Source organism: Elaeis guineensis, chromosome 2 (genome assembly GCF_000442705.2).
Source record: "Elaeis guineensis isolate ETL-2024a chromosome 2, EG11, whole genome shotgun sequence".
NCBI lineage: Eukaryota > Viridiplantae > Streptophyta > Magnoliopsida > Arecales > Arecaceae > Elaeis > Elaeis guineensis.
Window position 1 is genome coordinate 13,677,811 of NC_025994.2, and position 21,866 is coordinate 13,699,676.

Consider the following 21,866-nt stretch of genomic DNA (forward strand, 5'->3'; position numbering starts at 1 on the left):
ACATACTTTAAGCTTCTTTAATATATATCTAATGACAACTCAATATATACTTTTAAGATGAATCAATACATATTCAAACGAATTCATATAATTTTCAAAATATCATGTTCACTAATATATAATAAATATCTAGACGATACATATTTCGTGAGTTTGTGATATGTATTTAAACTTTTTTGATATATACCTAGCTACATAATTTTCAAAATATAATGTTTACTAATACATAGTCTACAATCATGTTATACACATTTGGGATAGATGCTTTCATGAGGAAAAGATTTAGAGGAGAAAAAAACTCTGTGCAAATAAAGAAGAAACAATTACTTGACAAGGAAGAAAAGAGGATTATAGCCAGATGGCCTCATCAACGAGACTTTATGTTTTTTTTTTAAATTTTATTAAGTCATGGGATGGATAGATCTATTTAATGGAGGTGTGTCAAATCATGAGATAATCTGATGATTTATGAAAATCATTTATCTAGCAAAATGATTGCAAAAAAAAATAATTTTAATTATGTCTGATTGATAGAAAGATTACTCCAAAAAAATGATACTAAAAAAGATTATTATATTTGGTTGGAAGTATTCTTATATAGGAATATGATAAAATTTTCAAATATGTCCTTCAATATAAAATAAGTTTTTAATACTAGGATAGTATTGTTATTTCCAATTAGTTTTTATATAATGACTATAATCATATAATCCTTTCTATAATATCATCTCCATCTTAATTTTTTTGCAAAAATTTTTTATTGAATAAATTTGAAAAAATATCAAAATAAATTTAATAATTATATATACAATTTTATTGGAAGTACTTTTATCAAGAATATATTGTCACTATTCTAAAATTTAGCAAATACCAATCTTCAATGATATTTATTTTACCTTCTCCCTCATGAAAATAAACATAGGCCTGTTAATTCTTTTTTATCATCTCTTTTTTATTTATTTTACTTAATATAATAATTTAATATAAAATTTATTTTTTGATGCGAGATCATCCCAGCCAAACGGATCCAAGAGAAGTCCCCAACACTATATTTACTTCAAAACGGACGGATTGGTAAAAGAAGCTCGCTCTATCCAATTTCCTCTATAGCGCGTACTGTGGGATTTTGTTCGAATCTCTTCAGGCCAACTCAATCACGTGGCTATTCTAAGTTTCCAACCATTTCCGTCTCCTGTTATCCCAGTTACCTATCGTACGATGGCATCCTTAATTCCGATCTCGCTCCGGAAGTTGGACCTCCGTGTTCGAGGCGATCGAAAGCTTTCCTCTCGAAGAGGGAAAGAAGGCCCCAAAAACCCCAATCCTACTTCGTTTCCCAATCCCTCTTCTCACCGCCTATGTCCTCCTCGATGCTCAACAGGATCTCCATATCCGTCTCCGACGACGACGAGGTCGCCGGCCGAATGCGGGTCCGGGTCCGCCAGAAGCGCAAGAAGCTCGGCTCCCGCAGGTGGCGCGAGCTCTGCCAGAGAATTGTGGGGAAGGCGATACGATGGTGGACGGTGCTCCTCTTCCTCCCGGCAATAGCGCTGCTCCTCCTCGAGAGCTCGAAGCTGGCGAGGAAACCCCAGGCGGAGCTCAAATCGGAACCCGTGTCCATAGAGGTCTCGACGGGGAACCTAAACCGCCTCGACGCCACGACCAGAGTCGTCAATGGCGTTAGAGAGCGTAATATGATTCGAATCGCTGGCTTCTTCTTTTCTTTTCTGGATTTTTTTCGTGTTTTTGCACTTATATATTACTTGAAAGGGACGGAAGATTTCATCTTTTCGTTTTTTGGTTTGGAAAGCCCTAACTTTTGGTAATTTAGTGTAAACGAATTATAATTGTGCGGATTTCGTATATGTTATGTGCTTTATGCAAGTTGTTTGTCTTGCAAAAATTTTGGGATTCCATCGTCGAAAGGAGTTTCATATTTCAAAATATGGTTTTTAACTGATAATTGGTTTAGGGAAATGTAAACTTGGGGCAATGCAGTGTGTTGCGGCCAATTCCCTCGTCGCCTGGTCGCCGGGAATGAGCGCCTGCAAAAGAAAGTCTGCACTAACCGGAGGTGGCTCCGGCGGGGACCCTCCGACGGTCAAGTCAGAGAGGAGACTAGGCAACAGTGAGAAGAAAGTAAAGAACTCAATGAAAGAGTGAGGGAGCGAGCCTGTCGCTTCGAAGAGCCCGTAGCACTGTAGCCTTCCCCGATATATATAGTGGAGCGTAGTATGGTATCGTCGTTAATGGCGTAGACAATTGAAGAATTGTCAACTCACTGTAGACTGTCAGAGTCATCATGAAAGTGTCACATCGCCGTGGGGCTGTCAAATCACTAGGGTTGACAATGCCCTAGGTGGGATAATGCCCTTAGGCGGCAGTGCCGCATGCTGCTGTCAGGGCTGACAGTCTCTGGCAGCCGTACGGCGATCGGAGGAGTCGATCGACCTTAGGTCGGTGGCCAGCTGTGTGGCGTCGGGTGGAGGTTCGGACCCCTCCGACGGTCAGTCGGGCATGTTGCGAGAGTCGGCCATCGGACTCCCTAGTGCAGTCGGTCGGGAGAGTGGAAAAGGTCTGCCCGACCGACATATTCTCAGTCGGTAGAGAGCTGTTAATCGGTCGGTAATGGCGTCCGGTGATCGGTCGGCCGGTCGGTCGGTCGGTCGGGTATGCCCGATTATAAGTCGGCGTGAGCGGGGTCGGTCGGTATTCCCCAACAGTTGCCCCCTTCCACTTCTGAGTTGGACGGTGCGCTGGCCGATGACTTCGTTTGGGCAGCAACGCCGGGCGAAAAGGAGTGGATTCACTGTGTGCCAAATTCCGACCGTACCGCGGGTTGATATGATGTCAGGTGTCTCATGAATGCCGGGCGATTCGCTGGCATCAGGTGTCCAGTCGGTGTCAGATGTCCCATCCCGTCGGCGTCAGGTGTCATGTCGGCGTCGGACGTCCTGCAGGTGTCGGACGTCCCGCCGGTGTCAGACATCCTGTCGGTGTCAGACGTCTCATCCCATCGGGAGGGGGAACCGCCGTTCCCGCCGTCCCTTCGAGGATATGAAACGTCGCGGCCTTTACGCCACGTGGCGTGCGGCCATTGGGACGGGTTCGTTGGAGCGGATGGAGGTGACGTGGCTCGATCTGAAGGTAGGTGCGTCGAACCGTCGGGCCGACGGACGGCCCGGATGACGCCACGCAGCAGGATCTGGGGAGTCCTCGTTGGTCGTGCCTTCATCTCGACCGTCAGGGGGCACTATATATACAGGGTCGCCCCTATTCAGTTTTTTACGCCCCTCATTTCACTGTCGAGACTCTACCCGCGTAAGTCCTCATTCCAGGTACTCTCCCCCGCTTCTCTTTTTCTTTGTAGTTCCTTCTTCTTCTTCTGAGGGCCATCATCATCTTCACCGTCTCCTTCTTCTTCTTCCCTGTCATTCATTTGAGTCCATGGCTAGGACGTCTCCACGAGATGGTCGGTCGGGAGAGCCGACTGACGACACTCGGTCGACCCCGGAGGTGGAGGTTTCTTCACTTTCGGGGCCGAACGTCGATCGGCTCTGGGAGCAATACCGCATCCCGGGGCAGTTTCGGCTGTTCGCCCCTGGTGCCGACGGTCGGGTTAACAGCCCGCCTGAGGACCAGGTGGCCTTCTACTTGGAGGACCTCCGGGCCGGCCTTCGTTTTCCTGTTCCGGAGTTCATCCGAAACATCCTTGACTATTACGGGCTGTGCCCGGCACAACTCGCGCTGAACTCAGTTCGGCTGATAGTCAGCTTCGCGCTTTTGTGTCGGCTTTTGCCGACCGATCCTCGGATCTCCCTCTTCCGAGCTTTCTTCGTCCTCCGACCCCACCCTAAAGCCCGAGGGTGGTGGTACTTCGTTCCTCGGAAGGGGCTCTCCTTCATTACTGGTCTTCCGTCGTCCATTCATGGATGGAAGAACCAGTTCTTCTTTCCATCGTCTTCTGCTCCTTGGGGGTTCCCCGTCCGTTGGGGGAATCCCCGAACTGAGCCGAACGAGAACAGTCGGGTGGAGGCTGAAGATCGGGAGGACTTCCACCGGCTGAAGGACATCTCGGTGCCGAAGCAGAGTGAGCTTGTCACCGAGCAGGCCTTGTACGACGCCGGCCTTAGTCCGGTCCCCCGCCTAGGGCGGTTTTTCATTTTTCTTGCCCTTTTTCTTCTTTTTGTTTTTTCTTTATGGTACTGACCATCTGTCGTCTTTTTCAGATATGCCGCCGAGATCACGACTGACGGCAGCCGACGTACGTCAGTACGCCGTCAGAAAGAGGCCGGCGCAAGGTGCCGGACCGTCGCAGCCTCCCAAGAGGCCCCATGCAGATCCGCCGAGCGAACCGACTGGGTCGGGGGCGGAGCCAGTCATCGCGCTGTCGGCGCCGACAGTGCTCGTCGAAGTCCCGTCCGAGGGACCGTCGGGCGAGGGCGCCGCTTCGCCCGAAAGACGGGCAGCTGAGTCCGTAGACGGCGCATCGGCCGCCCGTCAGGCGGAGGAAGATCGGGAGGAGGCCCACGAACCCGAGCGACCGGCGCCCGCTGCCGCCGCGCCGTCGGTCGAGACTCGGTCGGGCTCGAGCCTGCCGTCGATCTCCGACGTCAGGGCCTGGGCGTCCGGCCGAGGGAAGGCCCCCTGGCGTCGGGCGACGAAGGACGATCGGCCGGCAGAGGATCGACCGACTTCCCGCTCCCCGAAGGTGCGTCGGGCCTGGCCAACCATGACTTGGCCAGGAGACTGTGCCAGGCGCTCCTTCCTGCCGACATCGATGCAATGAAGAACCAGCATGTCTCCGACATGCTGTCTTCATTTTATCCGATGATGATCCGGGTAAGTTTCTCCTTTCTTTGCCTTTAACGCAGTTCCCGCAAATTCGGTTTCTTATCGGTCGGCTTTGTTTTGTGCAGCTGGTCTTCAATATATCCGAGCTAGAGGCCGGATACCGGAAGTTCGGCGACATGCGCGCCGCTTGGAGGGACAAGGTCGCGGCCCTTGAAGCCGACAAGGTCATCCTGGTCGACCAGCTGCAACAGTCGGCCGATCGGGAGGGCCGACTTGAGGGGGAGGTCTCCCGACTCACGGAGGAGGTCTCCCGACTCAAGGGAGCCTTGGCGTCGTCGGAGTCGGAGCTGCAGTCGGCCAGGGACGACGCGAAGAAGAAGTCCCGGACCATCCGCCGGCTTCGGCACGAGCGAGACTGCTTCGCCAAGGAGCTGGAGGCCGACCGCGAGCAGCTCCGAGTACGCCTCAGAAATCTCGTCAAGGCCGAAGAAGGCTTGTCCATCGCCCAAGCCGACGCAGACATCACGAAGGCCGAAGCAGAGTCGGCGAAGGAGGCCTTGGGTCGGGCTGTTGAAGACTTCCGTGACTCGGAAGAGTACCGAGAAGAGCTTCTGGAGAGCGGCTTCCTCTCGTACCGGGTCGGGTACGAGGATGCTCGGGAAGCCGTTCGAGGCCTGTACCCGGAGCTCGATCTCAGCAGCGTAGTTCTGCCAGAGTCGGAGGCCCCAGCTGCGGAGGAGACGGCCGAACCAGTATCGGAAGGCCTTTCCACCAGGGCGGAAGCCGAAGAAGACGCAGAGCAGGCTACCGAAGATCAGGTGGCCCCAACTGCCGAAGCCAGAGCGGATCCGCCGACCGTCCCCCATCGCTACCCAGTGGAGGAGGCCGACTCCGATGATTAGTCAGTTTTTGTTTTTCCTTTTTGCTTTTGCTCCGGCTTGTATCCGGGCTTCGACCCATCTTTGTAAAGCCTACTTTGATCTTCAATGAAATCAAAGTTCTTGGACTTAAACTTTTTTCCTCTGCCTGTTTTTCTTTTTTCATGTGTTGTAGAATGCATCCGAACACGTAAGTCGCCAACCCATATAGATCAGTTAGGACGTTCGGCAACTCGTGCCGTCACGAAGATAGAATAAGTCCCGACTTTGGATCGGCCTTTGGATGGTCGAGGGCCTAAGTCGGGCGTCCTTCGCCCGGTTGTGAGTCGGGCGCGTTTAGTCGGATATTGTCCGGCGCGTTTAGTCGGGGAAACGATGATAAGTCAGATCCCGATACCCTTGTGTCGGATATTTACACTGCGCCTCATGATATACGGTGGTAAGCCGAATATCTTCCGGCCGGCCGTAGATCGGTCGGTGAGTCATGAATGCGACTGTGGTCGCGTCATGTGATAGACGGTGGTAAGCCGAATATCCTTCGACCGGCCGTGGCTCGGTCGGCAAGTTGCGACGGCGGTCGCGTAGGCATTTCGTCTTTTTTTGGTCGGGGCTCAATCGGTAAGTCGGCCGATAGTCTGGCCCGGAAGTTCGACCGTAGAAGGAGTGTCAGCTCCATCGTCGTGGATGGTTCGGTCCTTGTGAGCGCCTGATACATCGTCGGCGGTCAGGCCGTCGGTTTCACGCAGACACAAGGTCCGAGTCGGGACATCGGGACTCGACCTTCTTGGTGAGCGCCGATCGTCAGTCGAAGAGTTAAACTCCGAAATTTGAAACTGGATTTGTATTCCGAATGAACAAGTACAAAGTTCATTGGTGGTACAACTTCAGGTTGTCGGCGTTCCAGGTCCGGGGAATGGGTTTCCCTTCCAGAGTCTCCAGTCGGTAAGCCCTCGGCCCATAGGTGTCTGCTACCACGTAGGGCCCTTCCCAGTTCGGAGCCAACTTCCCTTGGTCTAGGGGCTTCGAGACTTCTGCCTTTCTCAGGACTAAGTCCCCAGGCCTGAAAAGCTTTGGCCTGATCTTGGCGTTGTAATATCGGGCTACCTTCTGTCGGTATGAAGCCATACGGAGTTGGGCCTCGTTCCGCAGTTCGGGGAGGAGGTCTAGGTCGGCTCTCCGGCAATCCGAGTTGTCCGGCTCTTGATACCGCTCGACCCTGGTAGATGGCAGCCCAATCTCGAGTGGAATCATCGCCTCCGTCCCATAGGCCAAACTGAAAGGCGACTCCCCGGTCGGAACGCGGGGGGTCATTCGGTAAGCCCACAGAACGGAGCCCAGCTCGTCGACCCAGAGGCCTTTGGCTTCATTTAGTCGGGTTTTGAGCCCGTGTAGTATGGTCCGGTTGGTCACCTCGACTTCGCCGTTGGACTGTGGGTGCCCGACTGAAGTCAGTCGGTGCGCGATGTGAAATCTTGCGCAGAAACCTCTGAAGTCTTGGTTGTCGAATTGCCGCTCATTGTCGGTGATAATGGTATGCGGCAATCCGAACCTGAAGATGATGGATTTTTGGACAAAGTCCTCCATCTTCCGCTCGGTAATCTGCGCCAGGGGCTCGGTCTCCACCCACTTGGTGAAGTAGTCGATGGCGACGACTATAAACTTTCTTTGGCCCGATGCTGGAGGGAAGGGACCGAGAATGTCGACCCCCCACTGAGCGAAGAGCCATGGAGCGACGATAGGAGTGATTTGGCTGGCCGGTCGGTGTTGTATGTTGGCGTACTTCTGGCAAGGTTCGTACTTCCGGACCAACTCAGCCGCGTCCTTCCTCATGGTGGGCCAGTAGTAACCCTGTCGCAGGACTTTGTAGGCTAGGGATTTGCCCCCCAAGCGACTCCCGCAGATTCCTTCGTGCACTTCTCGGAGAGCATAATCTGCGTCGGTCGGTCCCAAGCACCTGAGCAAGGGAAGGGAGAACGACCTTTTGTAGAGTCGGCCTTCCATGATCACATATTGGGAGGCCGACCATCGGAGCCGCCTGGCCTCCGTGGGATCTTCAGGGCTGATCCCGTCGGTCAGGAACCGGACAATCGGATCCATCCAGCTTGGTTCAGCTGTCAGTTGTAGCACCTCTTCGGCCCGGTCGATACTCGGCTGCTCGAGGTTCTCCACGAACGTCCGGCCCAAAGAGTCGAAAGCCGAGGTCGCCAGTCTGGAGAGTGCGTCGGTCCGGGCGTTCTCCGACCTAGGGATGTGGGAAATTTCGAAATATCTAAGGCGCGTTACGAGATCCTTCACTTTCTGGAGATATTTTGCCATGGCTGGGTCTCGTGCTTCGAATTCACCTTTGACCTGCCCCACGATCAGTTGAGAATCGGAGAATGCCCGGAGGCTGTCGATCCCAAGTTCCTTCGCCATCCTCAAGCCGGCAAGGAGCGCTTCATACTCGGCTTGGTTATTGGAGGCTTTGAAGTCGAATCGGAGGGCATCCTCGGTGACTACCCCATCCGAGTTGGTGAGCAGGAACCCAGCCCCGCTCCCTTGAGCGTTTGAAGCTCCGTCGATGTGCAGTACCCAGGTGGAGACCAGGTCTGGCTCGGAGGCCGCGTCTCGTCCTGGGTCCGCATCTTCCGACCCTTGGTCGGCCGTCGGGCATTCAATGATGAAGTCGGCCAGGACCTGGGCCTTTAAGGCAGGTCGCGGTCGGTACTGTATGTCGAACTCGCTGAGCTTCATCGCCCACTTCGCCAGTCGTCCCGATGTGTCCGGTCGGTGCAATATCGCCCTCAGGGGCTGGTTGGTGAGAACCACAATGGCATGTGCCTGGAAGTATGGTCGGAGTCGCTGCGCGGAGACGGTAAGGGCGAAAATCATCTTTTTCGTCTCCGAATACCGAGCTTCCGCGCCACGGAGCACTTTGCTGGTATAGTAGATGGGCTGATGGGTTCGGCTCTCGTTTTCTCGGACGAGTATCGAACTGATCGCCTCAGAGGAAGTGGCCAAATAGAGATACAAAGTCTTCCCGACCTCCGGCTTCACGAGCAGCAGTGGGGAAGCCAAGTACCTCTTCAGATCTTCGAAGGCCCGTTGGCACTCATCCGACCAAGAGAAGCCCTTCGCTTGCCGCAGAGTTTTGAAGAACGGGAGGCACCTTTCAGCTGATCGAGAAATGAACCGGCTAAGAGCGACGATTTTTCCGTTCAGCTGCTGGACCTCCCTCTTGGTGTTCGGATGGCGCATGTCGATGATCGCCTTTATTTTCTCAGGGTTAGCCTCGATTCCTCGCTGAGAAACGAGGAATCCGAGAAACTTTTTTGAGGTCACCCCAAAAGCGCACTTAGTCGGATTCAGCTTCATTCAATGTTGTCGTAGAGTGCGGAAGGTTTCTTCGAGATCCTGGACATGATCCGGAATCTGCGCATTTTTTACCAGCATGTCGTCCACGTATACTTCCATGTTGCGCCCGATCTGGTCTTTAAAGACCTTATTGACAAGTCGTTGGTACGTGGCGCCGGCATTCTTCAGTCCGAAGGGCATCACTCGATAACAGTAGAGGCCCTTGGGGGTCACGAAGGCAGTGTGCTCCTCGTCTTCGGGCGCCATTCGGATCTGATTGTACCCGACAAAGGCGTCCATGAAGCTGAGCAGTCGAAATCCGGACGTCGCATCCACCAGCTGGTCGATCTTTGGAAGTGGAAAGCTATCTTTTGGACAGGCCCGATTCAGGTTGGTGTGGTCGATGCAAATTCTCCACTTTCCGTTGGCTTTCTTGACCATGACGACATTGGCGAGCCAATCGGGATATGTGGCTTCTCTGATGAAGCCCGCCTCGAGCAGCTTGTCCACTTCTTCGTCGATGGCCTTCTGTCTCTCGGGAGCAAAAGACCTTTTCTTCTGCCTCACCGGCCTCATCGTCGGGTCGATGTTGAGTCGGTGGGTTATTGTCTCTGGGGGGATGCCTGACATATCTGCTGCCGACCAAGCAAATATGTCGGCGTTGGCCGTTAGCAGCTCCATCAACCGTTGCCGTTCCGGGCCGGGCAGTTGAGACCCGACCCATACCTTTCGGTCGGGGTCTTCCGCAATCGGGATCGACACGAGCTATTCGGCCGGCGAGCCCCGTTCTTCCTCCTCCCGTTGGTCTAGTTTGTCGATCGTCAGGGAGCCCCTCAACTCGTCGCTCTGAGCGGAGATCTGAAAGCATCGGCGAGCGAGCTGTTGGTCCCCGCGCATCTCCCCGACTCCGTTCCTGGTCGGAAATCGAACCAAGAGATGGTACGTCGAGATAATCGCCTTGAGGGTGTTTAGTCCGGGTCTTCCGAGTATGGCGTTGTAGGTCGAAGGCACTCGGACGACCGCAAAAGTCAAATGAACCGTGCTTTGTCGTGGTTCGGTACCGGCCGTCACGGGCAGGGTAATTTCACCTTCCGTCGCAACGGCGTCCCCGGCAAAGCCTATCAACGGCGTAGGGACCCTCTTGAGTCGGTCGATTGATAGTCGCATCCGGGAGAAGGTCGAGTAAAACAAAACGTTTGTCGAACTTCCATTATCTACAAAAAATTTTTTTACATCATAGTTTGCTATTGTTGCTGAAACAACAACAGCGTCGTCGTGGGGAGTTTGGACGCCCCGAACGTCTTCTTCCGTAAAAGTAATCACGTCGTCCGGGCGTGGCCTCTTCGTCAGCTCCCCTCCAGTAGACGTCCCTGGGCCGAGTCGTTTGGAAATCACATTGATGACCCCGGCCGTCGGCTGATTGGTGGTCGCTTCCTCAGTCGGCTGGGGTCGTCGGTCGGCCACTGGCCGAGTCGGCGGGTTCCTCCAGAATTTACCGAGATACCCTCGGCGGATGAGAGCTTCGATCTCATCCTTAAGCTGGATGCATTGCTCGGTATTGTGGCCGTGGCCCCGGTGGAATCGGCAGTACTTCCGTCGATCGAGGCCTTTTGCCTTCAGAGGCGGAGGCCGTCGCAGGTATTCTTTCCCCTCGATCTCCATCAAAATCTGCGCACGGGGAGCGGAGAGAGGAGTATAGGAGTCATACCTGGGGCGTGTCGGCCTTGGAGTCTGCCGTCGGGGCGACTTTTGGTTTCGTCGCGGGGGCGAGACCCGACCATCGATTGGGGGCCTGCTAGATTCGGCAGGGTCCCGACCCTTCCTTCGTTTTTCCTTCGGACCCTTGAACTCGGTCGAGCGCCGGTCGGAGGCTCCTTCGTCCGCGCGCATATACTTGTACGTGCGCTCCAACAATTCGGCATATGTGCGGGGGAGGGTCTTGTCCAGGGAGTAGGTGAACCGGGACGCCTTCAGCCCCCGTTTCATGGCCGAGATAGCCATGTTTTCGTTGAGGTCCCGGACCTCAAGCGTGGCCGTATTGAATCGCGCCACGAAGTGCCGGAGCGTCTCGTTCTCCCCTTGTTTAAGGGAGAAAAGGCTGTCCGACGTTCGCGGTGGCTTCCGGCTGGTGCTGAAGTGAGCCACGAAAGAGTGCTCGAGCTGTCCGAAGAAGTGGATACTTCCCGATCGAAGACCGGAGTACCAGGCCCTGGCAGCCTTGCAGAGCGTGGCGGAGAAGCCGATGCAAAAGAGAGCGTCGGTTGCCCCCTGAATCGTCATGAGAGCTTTATAGCTCTCCAGGTGGTCGATTGGGTCGGTGGAGCCGTCATAGGGCTCCACGTGCGGCATCTTGAACCGACTGGGGATCGGTTCGTCGAGGATGAGTCAGGAGAGAGGTTGGGCGGTCTGGAAGTCGACATCGTTTGAAGACTTCTGCCCGTCCACCTGCAACTGTGCAAGCCGTCGATCGATTTCCTCGAACCTGCGTTCGTAGTCGTCCGTCCGTCGGTGCTGAGAGACCCCAGGAGTGGAGTCTCCAGAAGATTCCGAGAGAGAGGCGGACAGCGTTCGCGGTCACTTCTCCTTCCTCGCTCGCTCCAGCTGGGAGGGAGAAAGCTGTTGGGACCGATGGGCATCGCGCTGCGGCCGCCCCTCCTCCTCTCTGTGGGAGCGTTGTGGCAGGTGCTCCCGCGGAGAGGACGGAGATCGACGCGGGCGCCGGCGGCTGCTCCTGGAGGGCATCGGACGTGCCGCCGGTTGCCCGGCCGGCGATGGCGGCAGCCGCGCCGGTTGTTGCTGAAGGCTTTTGACCGCGTCCGTCAGCACGGTCATCTGCCGTACGATTGCCGCGATTTGCGCCTCCGTGGTGACCGCGGGGTGCGGAGAGCTGGGTTCTGCCGCGGAAGGTGGCGGAGAAGCCTCCTCCCGACGGGAAGAGCGCCTCACCGACCCGGTGACTCTCGATCGTTGAGCTCTTGTCTTTGTCATCTTGGATCCCGTGGGGGTTACAATCCCTGGTGCTGTCAATGAAGCACTAACTTGTCACTGTGACCCCCCTACCTGGCGCGCCAATCTGTTGCGGCCAATCCCCTCGTCGCCTGGTCGCCGAGAACGAGCGCCTGCAAAAGAAAGTCCGCCCTGACTGGAGGCGGCTCCGGCGGGGACCCTCCGACGGTCAAGTCAGAGAGGAGACTAGGCAACAATGAGAAGAAAGTAAAGAACTCAATGAGAGAGTGAGGGAGCGAGCCTGTCGCTTCGAAGGGCCTGTAGCACTGTAGCCTTCCCCGATATATATAGTGGAGCGTAGAATGGCGTCGTCATTAATGGCGCAGACAATTGAAGAATTGTCAACTCACTGTAGACTGTCAGAGTCACCGTGAAAGTATCACATCGCCGTGGGGCTGTCAAATCACTAAGGTTGACAATGCCCTAGGTGGGATAATGCCCTTAGGCGGCAGTGCCGCATGCTGCTGTCAGGGCTGACAGTCTCTGGCAGCCGTACGGCGATCGGAGGAGTCGATCGACCTTAGGTCGGTGGCCAGCTGTGTGGCGTCGGGTGGAGGTTCGGACCCCTCCGACGGTCAATCGGGCATGTTACGAGAGTCGGCCATCGGACTCCCTGATGCAGTCGGTCGGAAGAGTGGAAAAGGTCTGCCCGACCGACATATCCTCAGTCGGTAGAGAGCCGTTAATCGGTCGGTAATGGCGTCCGCCGATCGGTCGGTCGGTAATGGCGTCCGGCGATCGGTCGGTCGGTCGGTCGGCCGGTCGGTCAGATATGCCCGATTATAAGTCGGCGTGAGCGGGGTCGGTCGGTATTCCCCAACACAGTGTTATATGTCATTTACTTATTTATGCCCATAATCTACGCAAGATGGCCGATGAGGTAAAAGGATGCTTTAGATGTTATTGTTTTATCCCCAAATTATGGGTCCAAATTAAGGAAAAAAACAGAGTATGTCTTTTTTCCACCATGGAGTAAAACTTTTGTATATTATAATATATACTTAAGAAGAATAAGTGGTGATATTAGTGACTATATTTGAAGAACTGTTTTTAGGCCTAACTCCCATAGACAAGAGATGCTACTAGGATAGTGTCAGAGGGGGAGTGTATGAGTTGAAAGAATTTGGGAGGGAATAGAGGGAGAGATCCATCTTATTTTTGAAGATGATTTTGAAGTGAAAAAGCTACAAGTTATGGAGGTAGATCCATGTTGCTGCCTTCAAGTTATTTGCTTATGAGTGTTGAACTTTACATTATATTTCCAAGTTTGTCCAACTGTTATTTTTGGTTAAAACATGCCAGCCTTACCAATACCAGCTGGGCTCAATGTCATGAGCTGAAACTTGTGGCTATCAATGTCGATCTTGATCAGGTAGCCATGGGCATGGACCAATGAATGATGGACATCAGACACATGAGACTGTAGAATGATAAGTAGTGACTCAAAAATGTTTGTTCCTGGATTTGCTGATTATGTACTGTCTAGTCTTTCTGTTTATCTTCACTTTCAGAAGCATCCTTAACAGGCTCAATCTGCCTGTTTCCCATTATGGAAGAACTTTAACAACTTTATTATGTTACTCTGCTCTTTATACCTTCAGGTGTTCAATCGAAGTTTAGAGCTTCTTTTCTTATAGAATTATTTTCTGGATTTGACAGCTTGCCTGAAGATCCTTAGTCCTGAAAAAATTCAGAAACTGGAGTTCCCTGCTGGTGTGGAAGGCAATGTTCCCATTAAGAGAGTTGTATATAAATCAGATTCAGGAGAACACCACATTGCAGCCACGCTCTGGCCACAATATGCTGGAACTACAAGATTTAATTTATTCACCGGTAATCAAACACTCCATGAGAGAGAAAAAAGTTTCAAGGTTCTATTCTGATCCTAATGAATATTTAGTGTTCAAGAGTACATTTTGCACAAAATTTCTTTTGAAATTTGATGCCCATAGTATCTTACTGCAATGATACTTACCATAGTATAAGTTAATGTCTAAGTTCTGCCTAATCACTGCCTTGTAAATTGTGATGGACCTTTCTCCTTGGCTGTGCTTTTCTTAGTTTGGTTTACTCTAGCATATAGGTTACATGCACTTATGATTGTTTTCAGGTGAATGAAACTGCTGTTGTGCATTGTGGTTTCTACAGTGAAAATGGAGGGTTTATGATCTCTGACGATGACAAAAATTACATGCGAACCTGCAAAGCTGTTGTATCTACATGTGCATTTGGTGGTGGGGATGATCTCTACCAACCTATTGGGATGCTGGAGGCATCACTTGAAAAGGTTTTATTTTGCGAAGTTCTGTTTCATTAATTTGGACATTCTGCCTGCTTATGCATAGATCTTGTTTCAAAACAGGTTTGCTATGTGGCATTTTGGGATGAAATCTCTCGCTTAGCTCAGGAAGCAGAAGGAAGAGTAATTGGTGATGATCATATGATTGGTAAATGGCATATTGTGGTTGTTAAGGATCTTCCTTTTGCAGATCAACGGTTGAATGGAAAAATCCCAAAGGTAAAGAAAAGATGTGAATGTACATCATACTTATTGGTCAATGTTTATGATGATCTTTTTGCAAATATTTTGAGATTTTCACCGACTTTCAGCTTTTCCAGGCAGTGTCTCCATCATTTCTTTAATGCTTTTTTTCCTTTCTTTCTTTTTTTTTTTTTAAATACATAACCATAACCACCAAGCCTTACGCCAACTACTAGAGTTGGTTTTATGGGTCCTCGTTCGCCAAAAATCTCTATTTAGTGCTACCTCTACTGTCTTATTTCAAGCTTTTCATACCTTTTCTCAAAATTCCCATCTATGTTACCTTAGATCTTCCCCTCCACCTACATCTTTCAGTACAGATCAAAGTAAATCTTTTTATTGGAGCCCCCTAAATTCTTTGTTGCACATATCTGTAGCATCTCAATCGATGTTCCATCACTTTGCCATCGCTTTGTCCTTAACTTCTGCAATTCCTTCAGCTTCTGTAATATATTCATCTCTCAATTTATTCTTTCTAGTTTTATTGCACGTTAATCTTAATATTCTCATTTTTGCCATACTCAACTTACTTTCTGAACTCTCTTTATTGCTCAACATTCCAAGTCATACAACATTTGAGGCCTTTGTAGTAGTCCTATATAATCTTTTCTCAAGTCTTTAAGGTATGCATCAATCACATGATACCCTAGACGCACTTCTTCATTGAATCTAGCAAGTTCTAATTGTGTTACATATATTCATCTTTCTCTCTCCAATATTTAATGCATAAGATACTAAAATGACAAGGAGGAATATTTATTTCACTTGTGCCAAATTTTTGACTAGTGAGCATGATATGGTGTTAAGTTGAAAAACAGTCTACCACTTTAGCTTTATTGATAAGGGAAAAGTTGAATTTGTTTCATATATTTTATTTTTCTAGGTATGAAAACCGTTAATTGTGACAGCGATTTATGGTTAGAAACTCTTTCAGTGGAAGTTTTGCACAATTCTGTTGGTTTGTGAGATTTATTATTAACAAAACCAATCGTCACTACACTTGTATGTCTCAAAAATCTGGATAACTTTTTTTCATAGAAGAAAGTAAAAGCTATTTGTGGTACTTTCTGTTTCCGTATTGAAAATGATGGATGGAAACTCTATTGTTATCTTGTTTATGCATGGTTTTTCTGAAAGTGATGGATATCTGTTTTCCATCTATCCGGTTGGCTAGAAAATGGAGCTTTTCACCCTTCATCTTGACAACAGGCTGCAGTATTTAAAATTGGCTCAGCTAGTTGTTCAGTTTTCTATGCATTGAATACTCTTCTTGTAGGAACTGTTTGTTCAGATGTTTTTTTAGTGCATGAGATGACATTCTTATTCACTGCTACAGATGTTGAGCCATCGCCTTTTTCCTGAAGCAAGGTATTCAATTTGGGTAGACTCAAAGTCTCAATTTCGAAGAGATCCATTAGGTGTTCTGGAAGCTCTACTTTGGCGTAGAAATTCTGTCCTTGCCATATCGGAACATGGAGCACGCAGTAGCCTGTATGACGAGGGAAAGGCCATTGTTAAAAAACACAAAGCAACCCCGGAAGAAGTGGAGGTGCAGTTAAATCAGTACCGGCAAGATGGTATTCCTGATGATAAACGATTGAATGGAAAGAAAGGTTTGCTTCTACTCATACCTTCTAAGTTTACGTGTACTGAAATACTGATCAATGTGTCTCTTGTCTTGGAGAGCATTGTGAGAAGGGTAGGTCCCGCAGGCCAGGGTCTTGATGCTAGTCACTATAAGGTTAGGTGGTTGGCTAGAGTTTCTTTTGAACTAGATTTAGGGTAACCTTGGATGGATGTGTGGCAGGCTCTGATATGCTGTCAAGTTGAAATATGCTTTTCAGTTGAGGATGAGCGAATACTCTGTCAGATTGAATACTACTCAGCCCACTCCATTTTGGGGTTAATTGTTCCTCTCTGGAGTGAACCTTATTCAGAAATGCACCTATTCTAGAAGCCATTTGTCTGTATGTAGTGTTTATGTGGTATCTGATTTCCAGAAAACTGATACATCAGTAATGTGTTGTCATTTGCAGCTTTAGCTGAAGCTTCTGTGATTGTGAGGGAGCACACACCAATGACGAATCTCTTCATGTGTCTTTGGTTCAATGAGGTGGTCCGGTTCACATCACGCGATCAGCTTAGTTTTCCCTATGTTCTCAGACGATTAAAGATGCCAGGCCTTAATATGTTTCCTGTATGCACCCGCAAAGATCTGGTGAACAGTATGGGCCACAAGCACAAGGTGAAGCCCCTTGTAAGGACTAACTAGCTGAGGATTTGAGACTGTTCTGCCATGCATGTATCTTATTCATTTGCAGGTAGCTGCATTAATTAATAATGTAGCATCTTCTTCTTCATCCCTTCATTTGGTGCATAGTTGCTTGGTGTAATTTTAAGTTATTTATGTAGCCCTTCCATTTTTCAGAATGACCTACCATCCAGAGAATTCTTGTGTTTCTTATCCAATGCAGAAACAAGGTTTTTAAAGCTCCTTTCCATGTAAAGGAATGCCACCACATACTTGTTTTTGTAGGTTAAATTGCTTGTCCTAGCAATCCAAGGTCTTGGATGGGCAAATTGGGGACAGATCTAATATTTGGCTCTTTTTTTTTCTTCTTTTTTTTGGGTACAAAGTGGCTGTCGCAGGACCCATTCCATTTGTCAAGCTATATCCTTTGACCATTGCACCAGGCAATGGCCCTGGCTAAATTGCTTTCAATTTGCGCCAAAAATTCTGTTTTTCTAATTTCTGAAGTGTGAGATCATGAGAACTGCACAGTGCATGTTACCTATTCTTAATTAAATGACTTGTCTGATTGTTTGAGTGCTTGATACTGTTCATTCATTTTGTTTTTCATGCCCTAACCAACCGATGTTAGCTTCTGAACCTTGTTTCTGCCTTCGGATCTCCTAAATCTAATTTGGAGTATATAGTAAGAAGAGTTAACTTGAAGAATGGTATGTTTATCTATTGGATCCCACTCTACAGTGGTCTAGGGTGCTTGGCTAACACCAATGTTGATATGATAAGGTGGCAATTTTGGTATCATCAAGTATCCTCTTTCCATCCAGTGTTGTGGAATGAGTTTTTCACCTAGGCATGTGTTTACAAGACTCTGCTAAGCATTCTAGCAAGGATGGATGTGGACTACAACAATGTTTCATGATGTTTTATTATAGGTGACTAGCTGGCTACCACATTTGCAGAATGGATTATTCAATTTTAAAACCAAACCAGGAGGTGATTACACCAGGTTTTCCGGGTGTGTGCGCGTGTGCGTGTGTGTGTGTGTGCAATACTAAAAAAAAAAAAGAAAAAACTGTCTGAATTGTGTAGACCTGAATGTTAGGGTGAAGTGCAATTTTTAGTGGATGTGGGGTAACCACTGTGTTGCTTTGTCATTGTGGGAACCAAGGAACCTCCAATGAGATGCCACTCATTAGAGTAGAGTTTACTTGCATTCTTTGGCTTTGTCCATAGTGTGAGCTTGTTTGTGAATGATCATAGCATGTACGGTAGAATCTGAACTCTGCCATGAAATAATGAACCAACAAACCATGTGGGTTGATTTCCAGCCACTACATCTTTAATTCTTATCATTAGCATACTTTTGTTAATTTTGATGCAAAATCTTAGTTTGTCGCTCATGCAACATCTTTCCACCTTTATCCATCTCTTCCCTCTAAAATTGGACTTCTCTTGTTCTCTGATTGGTAAAATCCTCTTCCTCCGGATCTCGCTGCCTCTCTCTTTAACCAAGAGATATAATTCAATCTACATAGATATTTATAAAATTTCATTATTTGCGATAACAGTCATCATCATCTTGCATTACATGTACAAAGCGCCAATACTGTTTCACAAAAAAAAAAAAAAAAAAAAAAAAGCCTAATCCAGACTAGACCCCCTGTTCAACACTGTAAAGCAGCACTTCAGCATTTCTTTTAATTTCTTATTGCAATCTCCATGCATGGCCGCTAGTTAAGAATGACTTGATACTAGGACTTTATGCTGTTGCTCAATAGGGTGAAGAGGATCCAAGAAAGTGGTAGATAGCTTAGTGGTAAGGGCTGGCATTGGCCTCTCTTTTTCCATCACCTCTCCAGCGGCTCTGCAACTAAAAGCTACCCACCATTTGACTCCTTGTCTACTTCCTTTCGGAAAGTTCTCTTGTCTTTTACGTCCAACAAAATCCATCTTATATCCATAAAATATGTCAACTTTGGTTTAAAAAGCGTTGGAAATGCACGCTTTTCCCGGCTATTTTGGCCTCGAATCTAAACGCTCTCTCTTTCACTTCCTTCTCTTTTCTTTCACTGCTCATCAATCCAGCACACATCCCCCTGAGAGCTTTATGACACTCCGGGAGAAGCGACCCTGATTCCCGCTGTTGATGTTTTACACCCTACTATATTAGTATATCAATATATCCAGCTCTTTCTCCATAGCCTTCTCTTTCTTCTTTATCTCCCTTTAGTTTTATTGGTACTAGTGATGAATCACCCTTTAAACTTTAGTAAATTTGCATACATTTTTTTATATATTTCTTCTCTCATCTAGACACGTTTTTTCTCTCTCTCTCTTTTTTTTAATGATAACTGGTCCTGGTTAACGAGAGGAAACCTTTTCAAATAGATTCTTATAGCTTCTATCATTGAATTGTTTTCGTAACTCTCTAGTTTTGATCAGTCTAAATTACTATGATTTCTTTCATGAAGAACTTAAACGTTGGAATTGAAGCTTATATCAGTTAAATTTTTGGAGAAAGTTGACTTGAGATTCTGTTGCCTTTGACCTTCAAGTAAAGAACAGCAGGGCTAAAAGGCCTAGGTGGACCTTGGATAGTATTTATTCTAGTTCATGACTACATTGCACATGAGCATCTTTGTGGATCTCAATCTAAAAGGCTTAGCTGCGAAAAGGGATTCTGATCCATGTGACATCTGAATTAAAAACTTTGCATTAACAGCTCCATTATTACATGAAACTACGAGTATGTCTGTCAGTCTTTTGTATTCTAATCTTCTTCTATCATGTAGTTGTTGGGCTGCGAAAATATAATTTATTGAGAAGGCAATTAATTTCTCTGACTTGGGTACACATCTTCAAAAAATCTAGATGCAAAAGATTGAATATGTTTGTTGGTCTTAGATTTGTCATACGTAATAGAATTCTGAAGACTGAAGTACAAGTTGACTAAACCGTAGCATTGTTAAGATGGCACTTCTCATCTAGCATTGTTAGCAGGTTGAAAAAATAAATAAAAATAAAAATAAAACAGAGGATGAGAAATAATTAGTTATTGCAATAGTAGAAAGAAGTAAGAAAGCAAAGGAGAATCTAAAATTGACATGTCTATATGTATGTAATGCTTTATGGTGTCTCTTTAGATCAAGGAAATAATGAATTAAAGAATGCTGACTACTATATCCTGCAGAAGGAACATAATTGTCATCTCAAAAATTAAGAGGGTATTTGACTGGGGGGGAATGAAAATCTGGAATCGAAATTGGAATGGGTGACTCCCATTCCAACCGTTTAGTTGGGAGGAGTCCCATTCCGATTTCGATTTCGATTTCAGAGTGGAATAGAAATGGATCAATCTATATAGAACTCAATCCCTACTCTTCTTTATGGATTCAATTTTTCATTTCAATTCCGATTCCGGTCACAAACCAAATACTTTGGAGGATTTGGCCATTCCGATTTCGATTCCAAGCTATTCCCATTTCCATTCTCATTTTGGTTCTGGTTACGAACCAAACGTCCCCTAAAAATAGGACTACATTGCAATCTGATAAGATGGCAAGAAATTTGTTTAAAATCTCAAAAGAAATTGATGCAAGTGAAACTCTGATGCTAAGTCTCATAAGATTACTAATGATGACCGGTGAAAGACAAGGGAAGATAATTAAACATTTTATTTAACCATATTTTATCCAATAAAGATGGTACAATCAAGTAGTATTAGAGATAAAAATGGTGGGCTTTTTAGCCTCGATTTAGGTTATATCTTTCATGTAAAAAAATGATTGATCTTTTTTTACGGCATCAACCATCATATCGCATCTTCTACAGCTCTCAAAGCACCCCAACACTTCCTTCCATCCATCTCTATAGATCTCGAAGTGGCTATTGTGCGATCCAATGGTTAATATCATGAAAAAAAGATAAATTATTCTTTCAAACTCTCATTTTTCTCTTTATAAAATAATAATAATAATAATAATCGACATAAAATAAGCAGTAAAGAAACCCAATTTTTCCAGCTAGATCATGTCAGTTCTTACTCAATGCTGATGTCTACCCAAGCTCGCATAGAATACTCTCAACCTGCAAAGCTACAAAGTCAAGTGGTGACAGGAAGACTTTGGTGTTTTTTTCTACTGCGCACTCCAGTAGGGCTTTAAAAAGCTGAGCTTTTTCCTACCAGTGGTGGAAAAAAGGATGCGTGGTGCTGACCACCTTGCCCTCATTGTCTCTTGCCTTGGTATTGCAAAAGGCCAAGCCTACCAACATCATTTAAAAAACTGATTCTTTGACAAACAATAAGCTCTCTGGAACAGAAGACAACTTAGGTATCTTGAGCTTTCTTTTAACATCATTACGCCAAAAACAAAAGCAAAAACCCAATAGAGTCGGTTCCACTCGAAGTACCCAATGCCCCCTTTATCCCTCACTTTCGTCCCTTTTGAGGGTTGTTTATCTTTACGTTTCACCTTTAAAAAGCCCTTAACATTCTCTGTACAAAACCCTTTTTGTCTTTAATGCAGAGTAATCTAGATTAGGAGGGGTCTGGACTTTGAAGCATGTGTAAAAAAAATGTAGCAGAATACCTTAATAAATGTCACGATAACAAGAATTTGATAAATATTAGTAATTTTTTATGGCACTGAAACTGGGATTGCGGCCCAACATTAGACCGTTAGTCTGATAATTAAAATTTTGCTGGTAGCTTTTAAATTCTACCAATAGTGGAGCGTAAGAGGGACCAGTTGGGGCTACTACCTCCCTCAAAAAATTTTAAAATATATATTATCTATAAATTTATATATATGATAATTTTTTTAATATTTTAATTTTACACACATTACAGATCCATCAATTTGAGAAAAGATCATATAATTAATTTTTATATTATTTTTTATTAAAAACAATAAATTTAAAAAATAATTATTTATTTATTTTTTAATTTATTTATTTAATTTTTAATTTTTAATATAAAAAAATTATTAAAATTTTAATACAATCAAAATCATTTTACAGATGACATAAAATAATATTTTTTACTTATTTTTATTTATACATA

General features: G+C 47.1%; 1 protein-coding gene across 2 annotated transcripts; it reads left to right on the forward strand.

Annotated features, from left to right (window-relative positions):
* Positions 1-1,085: 1,085 nt before the first annotated feature.
* LOC105059893 (probable hexosyltransferase MUCI70) lies at positions 1,086-17,386 on the forward strand. 2 transcript variants are annotated; one of them, XM_010943392.3, is made up of 6 exons: positions 1,086-1,689; positions 13,671-13,882; positions 14,122-14,298; positions 14,374-14,529; positions 15,890-16,166; positions 16,590-17,386. In XM_010943392.3, exons 1-6 carry the CDS (start codon positions 1,359-1,361, stop codon positions 16,823-16,825), a joined length of 1,389 nt encoding a protein of 462 aa, XP_010941694.1. In that variant the 5' UTR covers positions 1,086-1,358; the 3' UTR covers positions 16,826-17,386. The 2 variants fall into 2 exon arrangements, with proteins under 2 accessions (XP_010941694.1, XP_019705155.1); XM_019849596.2 differs by having other exon boundaries at positions 1,086-1,625.
* The last annotated feature ends 4,480 nt before the right edge of the window (positions 17,387-21,866 follow it).